Below are 18056 nucleotides of genomic sequence, written 5' to 3'. Positions count from 1 at the left end.
GTGTGGAATTTATAGAATTGTCGAATTGCCTGCAAACCAGAAAGCACATTATATTTATCTACTAAATATGCCACCACAATGCTGGCAAATATACAGTTAAGGAAAACACAATACGAACTAGATGTAATATTCATGGACGTGATCTTACAAGCCGTGAATGTTCTTACATCAATGATGCGTAAAGACCCTCTCGATGTGATATGTCTGGGATAATTGAAAATCGTCGTGAAAACGCACTGGAATCCGAGGTAAATTGTACCCAGAGTGTTCCTTGTTTTTAAAAATGTACCATCCGATATAAAGTTATATCTTGCTATCCAGGCATGTGGTCCGACTGGGGCAAGTGGAGCACGCCATCGTGTCCCATCTGTGGCCAGTCTGGTACTCAGGTTCAAGTCTACAGAACCCGCACGTGCATCAAGGAACGGGCAACTGATGAAGCATGCACTGGATCCACTTATGTGTCAAGCGGCTATGCGTGCACCCTGAATCAATGCACAGGTATGATCGACACTTTACTACCGTCTACACTTCACTACTGTCTACATTTCACTACTGTTTACACTTCACTACTGTCTACACTTTACTACTTTTTACACTTTACTACTCTTAACATTTCACTACTGCCTACACTTTACTACTGTCTACACTTTACTACTGTCTACATTTCACTATTGTCTACACTTTACTACTGTTTACACTTTACTACTGTTAACATTTCACTACTGCCTACACTTTACTACTGTCTACACTTCTCTACTGTCTACATTTCACTACTGCCTACACTTTACTACTGTTTACACTTTACTACTGTTAACATTTCACTACTGTTTACATTTCACTATTGTTTACACTTTACTACTGTCTACATTTCACTACTGTCTACACTTTACTACTGTCTACACTTTACTACTGTCTACATTTCACTACTGTCTACACTTTACTACTGTCTACACTTTACTACTGTTAACATTTCACTACTGCCTACACTTTACTACTGTCTACACTTCTCTACTGTCTACATTTCACTACTGTTTACACTTTACTACTGTCTACACTTTACTACTGTCTACATTTCACTACTGTCTACACTTTACTACTGTCTACACTTCACTACTGTCTACACTTTACTACTGTCTACACTTTACTACTGTTAACATTTCACTACTGCCTACACTTTACTACTGTCTACACTTCTCTACTGTCTACATTTCACTACTGTTTACACTTTACTACTGTCTACACTTTACTACTGTCTACATTTCACTACTGTCTACACTTTACTACTGTCTACACTTCACTACTGTCTACACTTTACTACGGTCTACACTTTACTACTGTCTACATTTCACTACTGTCTACACTTCACTACTGTTTACACTTTACTACTGTCTACACTTTACTACTGTTTACATTTTACTACTGTCTACACTTCACTACTGTCTACACTTTACTACTGTCTACATTTCACTACTGTCTACACTTCACTACTGTTTACACTTTACTACTGTCTACACTTTACTACTGTCTACACTTTACTACTGTTTACATTTACTACGGTCTACACGTCACTACTGTCTACACTTTACTACTGTCTACATTTTACTACTGTCTACACTTCACTACTGTTTACATTTTACTACTGTCTACACTTTACTACTGTCTACACTTTACTACTGTCTACATTTCACTACTGTCTACACTTCACTACTGTCTACACTTCACTACTGTCTACACTTTACTAATGTTTACACTTCACTACTATCTACTCTTCACTACTGTTTACACTTCACTATTACATACATATTACTATTGTCTACACCTCACCACTGTCGTGTATTGTTATAATACTTTGAGTTGTATTGACACACATATGTCCACTTCCCAGTTTAATTCCTGAGGCGTTTTACTCGATCATCTTCGCTTGCACCTTTCCGGCAATGCTTTATCAAGAATTAGTTTATTTGAAACTGTACTTGCATTTGGTTATATCTTTATTCGTCGAGATTCGAGTAACAACGGATCATCTGGTCCCTTTCAAAGCTCAATTTGATCATCTATTAAATGTGGCAATGTGGTGACATGACAACTGTCCTTCTCCCCCAGGCAACCAAAATCCATCAGCGTCAGATCGGGTCAGAGGAACATTCCTGGTCATTGCTGCCGGGGTGGCCGTCGGTCTAACATTGTTGTAGCTGCAGCCACGAGACATCCACCTTCATCAATCAACACATTCTGAACACAAAAAGACAGCAGACTAGAAAAATGGGGGAGAATAAGTGTATGTGTTTGTGGTGTGAGCGAGATAGAGAGAGCGTGTGTGTGTGTGTGTGTGTGTGTGTGTGTGTGTGTGTGTGTGTGTGTGTGTGTGTGTGTGTGTGTGTGTGTGTGTGTGTGTGTGTGTGTGTGTGTGTGTGCGTGTGTTTGTTTGTTTGTCTGTAGAAACTTTCTACAAGTCTTCTTTTGCAGTATATTAAATTTTATTTATTAAGTAGACGCTTGATCGAGGATAGTTTTAAACTTATAGGCAGCTCTGGCTATTTCAGGCGAGTGCGATGTTAATTGAACATATATGTTCTGCATTTGTGTCGAGAATTTGTCTTCTTTAAACGTAGTATGCTAAATCATTAAAAGGATCGTTATAATATCAAATTCCAGCTATATCACAACGTTAATCCTTATGTTCCACGCTGAGTATTAATGAATCTTCCCGTGTCCACATACCAGTTAGAAGGCATCAATCATTCCATGGAAAACTACGATCGTTGTTAGTTGTTATAGCATGTTAGCAGTAACTAGAAGCGATTAATGAGAAATATGTACCACAATCTTAACCAGTAGACGGTTTGCGTTGCAAATCTAAGGGCCTTATTTCAATTCTACACCAAGACGTATATATCACATGTACTTCCAACATACGTATCATATATGCGTGTATGTTTTCAGACATTTGTAAATCGCACTAGATGTATGGATTCATTTTGATGTAATAAAGGTATATTACAAAACGAGATGTGACCTTGACCTGTATTTGTATCATAAATAAGCCATTTCACATTTTTAAGTTGACACTGTCGTCATAGTATGGAATATATGTGGCATTGTGCACTCGAAGACTGCTTTCTCACACAATACAAGATTCTAATATAGTTGAAACTAAGTTAAAGAACACCCACAATAAAAGGCTGTGTGTTGCAATACCCACCAGCTATGACAGACTAACTATTGTCATGAAAACATCGGGGGTTCTTTAACATTGTTTTAGTAACATATATCATTATTTATAGATACGGCGTGCACCTAGCAGCTGGTGTGATGTTTAGACATTAATGTCCTGGATATCCAGTGGGTAAATGTGGTAACGTGGTGCAATATCGACGTATCACTCCAGCCTGACAGAGCGTTATAAACCCCTGTCAGACAAACGGATTGAGCTGATTGGGTCTCCAATATCACCCCAGCCTGACGGAGCATTACCAAAAAATGTCAGACAGTCAGACTGACCTGATTTGGTCTCCAATATCACCCCAGCATGACAGAGCGTTATAAACCCCTCTCAGACAGTCAGACTGACCTGATTGGGTCTCCAATATCACCCCAGCATGACAGAGCGTTATAAACCCCTCTCAGACAGTCAGACTGACCTGATTGGGTCTCCAATATCACCCCAGTATGACAGAGCGTTATAAACCCCTGTCAGACAGTCAGACTGACCTGATTGGGTCTCCAATATCACCCCAGCATGACAGAGCGTTATAAACCCCTCTCAGACAGTCAGACTGACCTGATTGGGTCTCCAATATCACCCCAGTATGACAGAGCGTTATAAACCCCTGTCAGACAGTCAGACTGACCTGATTGGGTCTCCAATATCACCCCAGCATGACAGAGCGTTATAAACCCCTCTCAGACAGTCAGACTGACCTGATTGGGTCTCCAATATCACCCCAGTATGACATAGCGTTATAAACCCCTGTCAGACAGTCAGACTGACCTGATTGGGTCTCCAATATCACCCCAGCATGACAGAGCGTTATAAACCTCTGTCAGACAGTCAGACTGACCTGATTGGGTCTCCAATATCACCCCAGTATGACATAGCGTTATAAACCCCTGTCAGACAGTCAGACTGACCTGATTGGGTCTCCAATATCACCCCAGTATGACAGAGCGTTATAAACCCCTGTCAGACAGTCAGACTGACCTGATTGGGTCTCCAATATCACCCCAGCATGACAGAGCGTTATAAACCCCTCTCAGACAGTCAGACTGACCTGATTGGGTCTCCAATATCACCCCAGTATGACATAGCGTTATAAACCCCTGTCAGACAGTCAGACTGACCTGATTGGGTCTCCAATATCACCCCAACCTGACAGAGCGTTATAAACCCCTGTCAGACAGTCAGACTGACCTGATTGGGTCTCCAATATCACCCCAGCATGACGGAGCATTACCAAAAAATGTCAGACAGTCAGACTGACCTGATTGGGTCTCCAATATCACCCCAGTATGACATAGCGTTATAAACCCCTGTCAGACAGTCAGACTGACCTTATTGGGTCTCCAATATCACCCCAGCATGACAGAGCGTTATAAACCCCTCTCAGACAGTCAGACTGACCTGATTGGGTCTCCAATATCACCCCAGTATGACATAGCGTTATAAACCCCTGTCAGACAGTCAGACTGACCTGATTGGGTCTCCAATATCACCACAGCCTGACTGAGCATTACAAAAAACTGTCAGACTCAGACTGACCTGATTGGGTCTCCAATATCACCCCAGCATGACAGAGCGTTATAAACCCCTCTCAGACAGTCAGACTGATCTGATTGGGTCTCCAATATCACCCCAACCTGACAGAGCGTTATAAACCCCTCCCAGACAGTCAGACTGACCTGATTGGGTCTCCAATATCACCCCAACCTGACAGAGCGTTATAAACCCCTCTCAGACAGTCAGACTGACCTGATTGGGTCTCCAATATCACCCCAGTCTGACAGAGCGTTATAAACCCCTCTCAGAAAGTCAGACTGACCTGATTGGGTCTCCAATATCACCCCAACCTGTTGCCTCTGCATATCACTGTCATGAATTCACTCGTAATGAACAAGCAACATTTAATTTGTATGTACTTTCAAGTGTTTATCAGTAGAACATTCTGTAGATTTTTATGGTTACGTCAAATCAAGAAGCGACGTCAATCCGTATTCATCACCTCACTAGAATACTTTCAGAAATGACATTATAACCGCCATTTTACCTCTATCGTTATCGTTGGAAAGGAGAGCCTTTGAACGCTGTGAACCCACAGTTCATTTTAATCTGCTAGACAGCATTATTTCCAGACTGGGAGTGTTGCAAAGTCTATCTTCAATCCTGTAACTAGAGTGTCATGTAGAAAGTTCAGTTTTGGTAAGAACCAGCGGATACTTATGGTTCGGTCGTCCTATGTGCCGCAGTTCGCTGTGCATAGTTACAACAAGTGAGCCAGAATTCGAATAACAGATTCGCTCTGACTATATGTCTTGGTTTAGTAGGACCAAACCGTGCTCGTAGGTTTCACCACCATCTAATCCTTGCATCTTCTAGGGCCTTTCCGAACATCAGTCTGACACGCCATAATATAAATAATATATACTCAATGTCAAAAGAAACGCAAACCCAAAGTATAGATGTCGGCACCTGAAATGTACTGCTGGTGCATTCTGTGCACTGACACAGGTCTGTGGTGGATTCCAACTGTCTGTCGGGCAGAAGTGAACGCTGGTAGTTAGCGTTGACACAAGTGAGAACGGGCGATAGCCCTCTCTTGCAGTAACGACGTCACACGTGGGCGTCCGCTTCTAGGTCAACCATGCGCACTGTTTGTCAATACGACGGTAGATCTTAGTGGGGTGAACCTGTAGACCTCTCGCTACTCGCGTTGCCTTCACATCAGGTTCAATCATGCCAAGTACACTATGACGACTGTTTATTTCTAATCCGGGCATGGTGCATTCCGTGTCAGTCAAAGATATGATGGACGTTTGTTGCCCCGTTGACGCCGTGATATAACTGGAATACTGTTCAAAGCGGCGTTAAACCCAACTCACTCACTCACTCACTCACTCACGCACGCGCGCACGCACTTGTTGCCCCGTTTCGCGTTTCTGGGTACCTTTAACAACCAATAGTCAATATTTCACATTAAAACGTTGTTCTCAGGACATGCCCACAAAGACACGTTCTGACTAGTCGGTCTCATGAATATGAAGAGTCTATAGTTTCAATGTTCAGTGTTTGAATGAATCCAAAAACGATGAGGGGCATTTTTCTACACCTGTTTTTCGATCAATATGTGCCTTTTGTTGTGCAAATCAATAAGTGTTATTGGATAATATTGAGATCGGAGGTTGCACTAAGAGATTTCCTTGGGAACATAGTATATGTATCTGAAATACCCTTCAAAGTCACGTTCACTGACTGTTCATAATCAATACTGACCAGGCGATTTTATGTCACTTCTCTGAAGCGCACGACAATCCTTTCGGAGGACGGCGCAAATGTAGATATCTGTATATAGTGAAGCCTTCTGGATGTTTTCTCGCCTTTGGGAGACTCATACGCAGTATGCCCCGTCGAGTGAATGAATATTTGATACATCGTGGCGGTATTGCGCACTACTGATCCATAAACGTCAAGTTCGAAATCTTCCATCTTTCCCACACCGTCCTTCAAGATCAATGGCGGTCATAACATCGATTGTCATACTTCACTACCGGTTGCAATGGGTTCCCAATTCGTTTATTATTACCATACAACTATTACTAAAATAGTTGATTAATTACTTAAGTGATATTATTACAAATGTCTCGTGTTTCAAATAATAACCGATTCGTATGTTCATAAACTGCTGTTTTGAATATAAAGAACAATAATGTGTATGTCATTACTTTTACAAAACTAGTTTCCATTCATAGGACTCATGGCACCCAAGTAGAAAGACTCGGCCATTGCACTGTTAGTCGCCAGCAGGTAGCTGAGTGTTGCAGTTAGAGATTTCGATCTTTAGCCATTGAATAAGATAATTGTGACTGTGTTTTGTGATCTGTTTGATGCATCACAAAAAGGAAAGTGTGACTGTGTATTGTGGTCTGTTTGATGTGGTCCGTTTGTCAATATGATCTCAGGCGGCATTGTTATGGTATTTATTTATTTATTTATTTATTTAAGTATACAAAGCTTCACGTTAATTATTTCCGCATAATAATAACGTTTTGTCATGGTGAAAGAGGTACTACCTAGCTTCCTGCTTTTTGAATTGTCAAATGTCCTTTAAATAGATATTAGGTTTGCCACACCTTAATAATCAAATCTCTATTTTGGTGAAAACATGTACATGTAACATGTAATTTCAAGTTACAAATGCAGCACAGCAGATAAGTACCATATAATGTACTCATTCATGTGAATTCCTGTTTCCTGTCGAATGAAATCTGAACCGAGCTTTGAATATTAGTGAATAGCCCAAGTGGGCAAATAACTGGCACCTCCGAGAAACTCGGATGATACATTGGTTTTAAACATGTATTCCGTATGTATTTAGAAATAATTCCTTGTAACCTGTATTTGTTGCAAGAGGTGACTAAATGAATCGTTAGTCAGGCTTGATGGCTTGGCTGATTGCACGTCATTGTACCCCAACGGCTCTGAACGTTGCTTATATGGAAAGGGAAAGGGTTATGACGCTGTTAAATATTAGTATTCTAATGCATAAACGCAACACAAAGCAAATATTTCAATACCACCACGGTGATGTGTGTAAAAGTATGATAATATCCATGGAGGTCAGTTTGTGACCTCACAGATTGTATGTTATGGCACCCGATGGCGTTGATTGTTGTTCTGCAATGAGTTGCTATTTACAGGCTGCCATGATGTACCTTCACTATTGCTAAGTTCATACTTTACGTTTCAGTCTACAAATTGAAGATCTACTGGTATTGTTATATAAATGTTTTAAGTGACATCCAGGCATTGCAATTATTATACGTTTCATACAATTCGAACCATATCGAAATAAAAAAGCGACAAAACCATATCCATTATGATAGGAAACCTCAACATTGTACGATTCCGACGGTGGCATACATTGAAGATTATCTTTATGGATTACTTTTAAATATTGATGTTGGTTGGTTGATTTGTTGTTTAACGCCGCCCTCAGCAATATTCCAACTATATGACGGCGGTCTGTAAAATGATCAAGTCTGGACCAGACAATCCAGTGATTGACATCATGAGCATCGATCCACATAATTAGGATCGATGACAAGCATCAACTAAGTCAGCGAGCCTGACCACCCGATCCCGTTTGTCGCCTTTTACGACAAGCATAGTGTTTATTATAAAGGTGGCTTTGGCAATAAAATATGTGTGTCAAATCAAAGCTTCTCGTCATTTGAAGTATAGAAAGTTGGGGATTGTAGCAGTTCAACAATATGACTTTATGGTCATTTTATGATTCCAACTATATCATAAGCATGAGTTTTGTGAATCACTATCAAATAGTGATAACAGGTGTACCGGAAAGGATGGGCGTATCATGCCCCACCGATAACACCCGTCAGAAAAAACATGCAAGACACACGGAAGCATACATGTAGTGTACAAGTCAAAACAGGGAATAGCATCTGACATCATTTTGGTATCTGATGCGTCGAATTTGGAAATGTCCTCAACATGTCTGCCATGCCAACCATACGTACAGTTTTATATCTGAGTTTACTTGGAAAACAATTTGTGAAATGCTTGACCGCCTCATAAATAACATTTATTACGCACTCGCGAGGAGATCACCCGGTAAGGGATCGCCTGTTTATTACCAATACACCTTTATTAAACAGTGTTTAATCACATAACGTGCAGTCGCGACTAATTTCTACACCAACTTGTCATTTGATTCTGCAACAGCACAACTGGGCTCTGCAACGTCTACTCGTCTCTGCCCCTTTACGGATAATCTTCTCCGATAGACACTACTATTGTTCACAAAACTCCAGAGATGCATAGACATGCTCATCTCAAAACTATAGTTCACTTGAGTATGTCAAGTCCGTGAGTTTTTGCAATTGCCTAACGCAGGACTCTCGAACAAATACGTTTCAATAGAGAGATACACAGACTCTCACTTTATATTATATTTAGTAGCGCAGGCATCGCGGTATTCTTAAGGTTCGGAGCATCACTATATAAACAAAACATTATAACGAAAGATCATGTCAACATTTATTGTTGCGTCTACCTACGACATTGAACTTCGTGTTGCAAATGAGAGTCCCGCCCCTTGGAGCAAGTGGACAGTGGTTAGAAATATCCTCCTCAAGTCAACAGATGCAATACTGTGTCGTGAATCTTTCCCGATCCGGAATTGAAGAAATGGTCTAGCTTAACGGTAATTTCAAGATGAACCAATTTCATAACAGATAACACATCTGCTGACATACCCACCCTTATTCGATGAGTTGATCGCTTTCACCATTACTGAACCAAGTTTGAAGCTAGATTTGCCGTTGAATGCAGATGTTTATAACTTTGTGATGTTTGGGTATGTAAATGTTATTATGAACACTGTTATAGAATCGAAATCTTATAGTTTCATCATAATCAATCTTAGAGAGGGCTGTGCACTGTTTAGTAACGTTGCACCTTGATAGATCAGTCTCAGGTCGAATCATCAGCTTTGGATGCTCATACGCCACTCCTATACCAACTATGTCTTTTGTCAACGTTGGCTTCAGACGATGGACAAATTTTAAATGAGTAATAAATAGATTGCCACATTCGTCCCCGTTAGATATACCTTGAAATATTCACGTAATAAAAACGGTATCTAATGGAGACTTGTTTAGTAATCTATATATATCTTAAATTTGTGGACAGGGCATTTCGGCAAAAGTAGTTTTGCCTATGGACTCCAGTTGTGCTCTCCTTGCTCATCTGATTCTTTATGCTTTGTTTCTTTGCTTGTTGTTTTACGCCGCACTCAGCAAAATTCAAGCTATATGACGGTGGTCTGTAAGTAATCGAGTCTGGACCACACAATGCAGAGATTGACGTCATGAGCATCGATCCACGCAATTGAGATACGATGACATGTATGAACCAAGTCAGCGAGCCCGATCCCCTGATCCCGATAGTCTCATCTTACGTAAGTATATGTTGCTGAAGACCTATTCTACCCCGGATCTTCACGGGTCTGATTGTTTCTTTAATTTTGGTGGCTGGATGAGGCTGTAGAAACTCATTTATATCGGCATTGTTGACGGAAATGAGTCACCTATATATCGGAACCTGACGTTGAAGTTTGAAGCAACATGCCCTAACCTTTGGTTCAACAAAAGTAGTAAAACACTCCGATCTATATGCACATTGAAACAGTTGAGGGTCACGGTAAGTACCCATGGAGATACCTACTACTTTTGACAAGGATTTGGTATTACATTTGCTGAACCCTTTTTTAAATGGATTATTATGAAGCTAGGGAATCCAGTATTAAGCTGGACAGGATTTATTCCTGGACGTTACAGGACTTCGACGAGCACGTTTAAATAATTCTATAATTTCTATGTTATATTAGCAGATATAGATCAATGACAAGTTCATTGTGCATACAATAGAATGTTTGCAAATGACAGTGATGTTGTTTGACGTTTTGTCAGTTTAAAAACGGCAATTGTATCATGCAATTGTGCAAGACATGCGAGAACTGACTTTTGTGACAGCACTGGTTATTTGTCCACTTCATTATGACTGAGTTTGTGAATCTTTCCAATAACTATGTCACGAATGGATAAGACCCAGTCGGAAAGAGATTCAGCTGCCATCCATAGTAACAGGAAGCAGAGTAAGTGAAGGCTCCGGTCTCAAGTATCATTTTTGATCGTTATTTCCATGAAACGCTTGCTTACAGAACATAAGTGATATATTCATCACCTTGGAAAACACTTTACGTAATCATAAAAATATATCTGCTAAAAGCAGGGTCAATTGTACTATTCCGACTATATCATGAGCATGTGTTTATGAATCACGTTCAAGTAGTTATGATACCAGGTGTTCGCGTAAAGGTGAGCGTATCCTGCGCCACCGTTTTCATCCGTCACAAACACTTGCAAGGGCAAGTAAATTGTTCACAAGAAAAACACGGGAAATAACATTACTCTATACATTTAATTTTGGAAATATATTTGAAATCAAGCAAAACAGATAGAGCCTCTCACTTTGCACTTACAAGAACGTACCTCCAGGTGAGAGCCAAAATCATGCTGTATCTTCTAAGACAACTACATGAGAATTTCCAGGCTAAATGTCGAGGACACAATCTGTTGTCGCCATGGCTGCAATGCATGACCCATTGAGCATCCTCCGAATTAATCTGAGTTGGCACGGACAGCTTTTCAACCCATCCCAAACTTGAAAAACGTACCATCTGGCAAGCATTATACATTTCAGACGCCATTTCAGCTGTGAAGGATGTATTACACCACCAGGAGGAAACCCTCTACACCAGTGAGATACAGGTACCACAGCATCGTTGGTAGAAGTATATACATCTCGGAGGGGATTATATTGAAAAATACTTATCAACCAACTCCATCATTGCAATCCATCATAGTTAGGCTCTGAACGTTTCAGTAACCCCTCGTATATTTACTTTGTCATTTATAAAAGTAACATTGTTACTTTAACACTAGATTTGTGATCGACAACGTCAGGCTCATCGAAAGTTAATGGATGGACGGTGAGACGACGAACAATGACAATTGCCATAAGCTCACACGTGCAATAAGCTAAAATTAATTGATCCTGCAATACTTTCCTTCTGGAAATATAATCTCAGTATTGTGTCTCCGTTTCTGTTAAGTATTATAGATTGCTAGTCCATAAAAATAAGCTACAAATAAGTCTTTGTAATGTTGATTTTAATAAATCCTGACACACACGATAATGTTACTGACAACTGTAAACTGTCGGTCAAAACATATTTCTTTTCTGATTCTAGTAAAATCAGTGATAACATTATTATGATGTGTTGTCAATTCCTGGCATGTGTGCAAACCATGCTTGGGGTACAAAGGTGCCTTAGACGGCCAAGGCGCCAAAAGTCGACAATTATTTGTACATGACAAATATTCTCATCCCTAAGAAAAACCAGGTGCAAACAGACTTCCATTTCAGTACATGTATGAAGAACCAATGTGAATAGCCACTATGACGTACAACATTGTAAGAACTTGTCTCGCATGTTATTGTGACTGTCCAAGCATTTACAAATGCTACAACAGAACATTAATGTAAATGCTTTGCAAGCACCTGCCATTTCGACTGAGAGAGTTCTCTAATTGTACGCAAAAATATAATGGTAAATTTTCCAGACCATTTTACCCAGTCGCTTTACACGATGTCACCTGAAACTCCAATCGATTAATACTTGAACTGACCTTTAATAGTTCCGAACCTGTCTTTATTTTCTTTGAAACACATGATTTAACAATCATACAGCCGATGAAGAGTTGTCTACGGTAAAATGGTTTACGCCAGATGAACTCAACAGAGAAGTTTAAAATGACTCAAAATTACAGAGCGTCACAATACGATCACGCGAACACGAATGTTGCCAAACTATCTGTTTAGAATCTTGACGCCATATCATGAAGACTGTATTATGGGCTTGGAATACACATGTTGTTAGTTTGCGATAGAGCATAAGCTGGCTCAGTTTTCATGTCATCACATATCAATAATAATGATGCGTTTGAGACCACAATACGTTTTTCAGAATCTTAATAAGTGCGTGTTTTGAGTGAATGATGTGGCTTAATTGACTACATCGTGCTACAAAATTACTCCAGAAGCATTATAAATAAGACACTGTCAAACTTTATGAAGCGTAGATATCCATCCATCATGGTTTATGAATTGTTAAGCATAGTCGGGCACAATCATGACAAGACGATAAATCAAACGGGGAAAAGTCATTCCATATGTTTGTTTCTGTTATGAAAACAGTAATCCTTTCCAGTTCTCATGTTTCGTAAACACTTTAAACGACCAAGAGGCTTTACTATGTATATAAATATTTATCATCCAAAACTGGCTTCCTCAGGAGATATCGTTTGGGTGAGATCAAGCGATATCAACATTGTAGATATCACTGCAATGAAATTGCCTGAAGATTCCGGGGTAGAATAGGTCTTCAACAAACCCATACTTGCCGTTAAAGGCGACTATGCTTGTCGTAAAAGGCGACTCACGGGATCGGGTGGTCAGGCTCGCTGACTTGGTTGATGCATGTCATCGATCCCAATTGTGTGGATCGATGCTCATGATGTCAATCACTGGATTGTCTGGTCCAGACTCGATTATTTTACAGACCGCCGTCATATAGGTGGACTATTGCTGAGCGCGGCGTTAAACAGCAAACAAACAAACAAACAAACAGAAATTGCATCACAATCCTCTGCAGATCATTGTGACGTTTCATCACGTTTCAAACATGGTAGGGGTCATGTAGTTGCAAATTCATTTCTTACCCCAGTCTTCATGTAACGAATATATTTTTACAAAAAAATACCCAGCCACGGATTACTTTTTACAAACTGTTGCAGGAATTAGTGACAGTTAAATAGGCATGATCAAATTTAACAAGACTTAGTTCTTTCAATTTCTATTTCCCTAAAAAACAAAATCAGTATACTTTCTTTTTCCCCTCAGTTTATGTGATCAAAACATGTTACACCCAACTCACTCGTTCTCTCTCTTATACAATTGATATCTATATCCTGTTATTGTGACACATCGATTTCTTTTATTTTCAAAGATAAAAAAATAAACAGCGGCAACTTTAACGCCCATGTGATATTTACACAAACCTTGCCAAAAAAAAACACAGGGACAACCTGACACAATTTATTTAAACTAACCTGCCTGGGAAAAGAGAATATGCTTTTAAGAATTTGATATCAGCAAAACATATCAAATGTTATCAAAACGTTACAAGGCTGAAAACAGTCGCCGAAACACTGCAAACTGGAGGTCCAAAAACACAACTATGATACCCGTATCAAATACATCACCATCGAATAACCAGTTCTTGTTTGTTTCATTTTCAGCCACCACCATACATGGGTGTATACTTTCTTTTGCTTGCAAGTTTGTATTGTAATTAGAAATATATCATGAACACACGGCAAAACCAAAGAAGCAAATAATTAAAAAACAAACAACAGAGACAAATATGATACAATAATCAGTCGAAAATTGACAGTACTTTGTAGCTGTCTTGGGAAGACAATTGTGAAAAATATATTCTACATTAATCATATTTCATGTTTCGGGACCCGTGAAGATGCCGGGGTAGAATAGGTCTTCAGAAACCCATACTTGCCGTAAAAGGTGACTATGCTTGTCGTAAAAGGCGACTAACGGGATCCGGTGGTCAGGCTCGCTGACTTGGTTGATGCATGTCATCGATCCAAGTTGCGTGGATCGATGCTCATGATATTAATCACTGGATTGTCTGGTCCAGACTCGATTATTTACTACAGACCGTCGTCATATAGCTGGAATATTGCAGAGTGCGGCGTAAAACAACAAACAAACAAAACATCTTGCGCGGTGCATGGTCCAAAACGCCGTAGGTCTATAACTGCTATCCGATTGGATAATTATTTGAAAAGCATGCACGAAGTGTTACAAAAAGATAACGAGCAAACTCCGTACCGTAGGCTTTTTAAAGGTGTGCATTGCTGCGAGAGCTGTCAGCATCTATATGCCCCGGAGTTATCACTCTCCATTGCTCGGTGGTATAGCGCCTTTAAAAGTCGAAATTGACAGATATATAAATGTAATGACAGTTTGGCATAACTGTAATATTATGAATAAAGATGAGGAACATGTTTTCTTCATTGTCTACCATATGATGACCAAAGAAGCATGTTGTTTACGAGTCAAACAATGAGAAGCTGTTGAAAATATTCCAACAAATTTTAACCGCCAAAACCTGCTTTTTGATAAACACTCTTTTGCGAACACCTGTTATCATAACTATTTGGGGGGCACGGGTGGCCCAGTCGTCTAAGGCGCCGCGATTCGCTGTGCAGAGTTGCGTCCCTTGGGCACGCCAGAAACCTATGATTGTGGGTTCGAATCCCGGTTCGCCCCGATTATGTTTCTAGGTTTGTTAGCACGATACCCGTGCTCGTGGGTTTCACCGAAGTGGTAAACGTGTGAGACCTGCATCACTTCGGGCTTTCCTCCCACATTAAGCTGATAAATGGAATAATGTTAAAAGCGGCGTTAAACCCAACTCACTCACAACTATTTCATACTAATCCCTAAACTGATGCTTATTATACACATGTTGTCGGAGTCGTACTATAACACCTGCTTTTACCCTTAAAATTGTATGATTATGGAAACGGATTGCATGTAATAAAACAACGCAGAAAGCATTTAGATAACTATTCTACTTTGTTTCGTATATTTCACTTAGTCTTTAGTCTCGCATCACTTTATATGAGTGGCGCTGTGATATTTTGTGATTTTTTAAAATAAGATATATCGACATTCCCAACAATCATCGTCCGAACGGTAAGGTTTCCGTATTATTAATGTCCGGATTTAAGAGGTTTCATTGTAAATAACACGGACATTGTAAATGAAAGACGAATCAACGTCATCCATATGACGTTGTGTGATCGCCAACAACTGTGGCTGGGCGTTGTGAGTGGGTGCTCTCCCGTGCAGGGTGTGTCGTTAGTGGCAGTATGCATTCACAGTAAAACGCAGTAGACAAGACACTACGTATGTTAAAGGCCCACGTGTATATGAATTCTCTCTGTCTCTTGGTTGATAATTGACATTGCGGTCGGTAACGCGAAACTGATTGCCCAGATGATTGGATCTGACCAATCGGTGATGGATAATGGCAGTCGTTGATGGCTACAAGTAAGGGGCCGTCTCAAAGCGGTCTCCGGTAATTGAATTACTTTGGCTGCAAGGTTGAAAAGAGCATGTCGCCATGATCTGGCTGTGCTGTGGATGAATGTGTGCCTTCAAATAATTTCAAGTTAAGGACATACGGTTTCTAGTCTTACAACTTAATTGGAAAATTAATAAAGAAAACACAATACCATTGAGAGTGAAGGAAAAACTAGCTATATGGCCTGATATAGAAGTGTGTACGTCTTTTCCTGATCACATCAAGTTACAGATTTATAATGACGTACTCGTGCATTGTGAGGCGGTGTATGATTCTAGTGTTAATGTCCTACTATTTGCGTTGTCTGGTGTCTCTCTTCACTACCAACTCCTGGTATTTGTCCTATTTAGAAATAACTCATCGCTCTATATGGTGACAAATATTGACTCATTCTGGTGGCAACTGACATTACTTGCTCTACCTCAGCTATTCATTAGATACGGCGTCTACTATTCTACCCTAAAGGACGAGATATGGTTGGTTTCTTGTTTAACGCCGCACTCAGAAATATTCCAACTATATGACGTCGGTCTGTAAATAATCGAGTCTGGACCAGACAATCCAGTGACTGATATCATGAGCATTGATCGACGAGAAATGACAGGGGCTATTTTAGCCCACTTGAAATGTCACATTTTAAAGTTACGGAAAACTTTAATATACTGCAATCTTGTCAATCCAAGGTTTGAACTGCTGTACAAATCAAATGAAGCTTCAAGAAAACCATAACAAAGAGCAAGTCGGTGACACAAGATGAATTGAAACAGATCCTTAGAAAGTCAGCTTTGGTCCAAGACTTACTCATGTTCAAATATTGGAAGACAACTTCATGAAAACTTATATATGTTGAATTAAGCTCACATTTGAGTCAAATCTTTCATTTACACATGCTAGTGTTGACAATGCGTATCTTTGGCGTGCCAAATCTACGGCTTGTGGAGTTGAGTCCCAGATTCGCGCTGATTTAATGCTTGACTTTGGTAGAACCATACCCGTCCGCGGACATGTAGGTTTCACTAAAGTGGTTAACCATCTGAAGCAATATTGTTTACTGATTTGGCTGTAAGAATATTACACATGAATTGGGAACAAGGTCAAATGTATCAACTTTCCATGGATTTATTGTTTTCATATCAATAATATAATTAATATCAAATCAATATGCAGATCTAAAAGTGAACACTAATTAATCCTACCTGTGCTTAAATCAGGATTCGACCGCCTCCGTGGTCTAGTGGTAGAGCGTCCGCCCGGAGAGCGGAAGGTCGTGGGCGTCATACCAAAAGACGTTAAAAGATGGTACTTGTTGTTACCCTGTCTGGCGCTCGGCATTAAGGGGCTAAAACAAGAACTGGTCGGCGCGGAGTCAGTATACTGTGTCTGAGAGGGTTATTCATGTTAAACTGCGGCATGGTATCTCAGTGAGCTAGCACTATACACACACACACACACACACACACACACACACACACACACACACACGTGCATGCACGTCGCTATATAAGTGCAATAATCTTGGACGCGATGTTAAACCCCACTTCACTTTACCTAAGACAGAATCCATGCTGCGACTGGTTTAAAGCAGAGATATATAGCGTGACCCTTCTAGTTAGGCAAGTAAGTGAGTGAGTGAGTGAGGTTTCATCGACGACGGACTTCCAGCGTTTCAGCTATGTAGTTGTAGCGGCCGAGTCTCCTGATGGGATTCGAACTACGGACCTTCTGTCGGACGCCTTGTCCACACGACCAAAGAGGTGAACCCCGTCAGCAAGCTGACAAGGTAAGGATGCCATCTGCGGGATGACTCCACGCCCTGCTACATAGGGAAGAACGTCCCCACGTGACTCAAACCACACAACAGATGTCTCACATTTAGGAACCTACCCTTTCTCTCCACAGCTACAATTCTTCCCAAATTCACAATGGTTCACGCCTAGGCCGCAGGAATCGTCCCTGCACTCATAAAAAAATGCTATAAACCATTTCCATTGTCATAAGAAATACCCATTGTACGATTTATACAAT

General features: G+C 40.3%; 1 protein-coding gene across 3 annotated transcripts in view; it reads left to right on the top strand.

Annotated features, from left to right (window-relative positions):
• Positions 1 to 3011, top strand: part of LOC124150776 (titin-like) — a 39064-nt gene extending 36053 nt beyond the window's left edge. For all 3 annotated transcript variants that reach the window (XM_048386404.1, XM_046522843.2, XM_048386403.1), the window contains 2 exons: positions 322 to 501; positions 2107 to 3011. In XM_048386404.1, coding sequence (XP_048242361.1) covers positions 322 to 501; positions 2107 to 2195 — 269 coding nt within the window. In that variant the 3' untranslated portion in view covers positions 2196 to 3011. The remainder of the gene's footprint in view (positions 1 to 321; positions 502 to 2106) is intronic.
• The last annotated feature ends 15045 nt before the right edge of the window (positions 3012 to 18056 follow it).

This window comes from Haliotis rufescens, unplaced genomic scaffold, assembly GCF_023055435.1.
Source record: "Haliotis rufescens isolate VD_foot unplaced genomic scaffold, xgHalRufe1.0.p SCAF_6, whole genome shotgun sequence".
Classification (NCBI taxonomy): Eukaryota; Metazoa; Mollusca; class Gastropoda; order Lepetellida; family Haliotidae; genus Haliotis; species Haliotis rufescens.
This window is presented reverse-complemented; position numbering and strand designations above follow the sequence as displayed.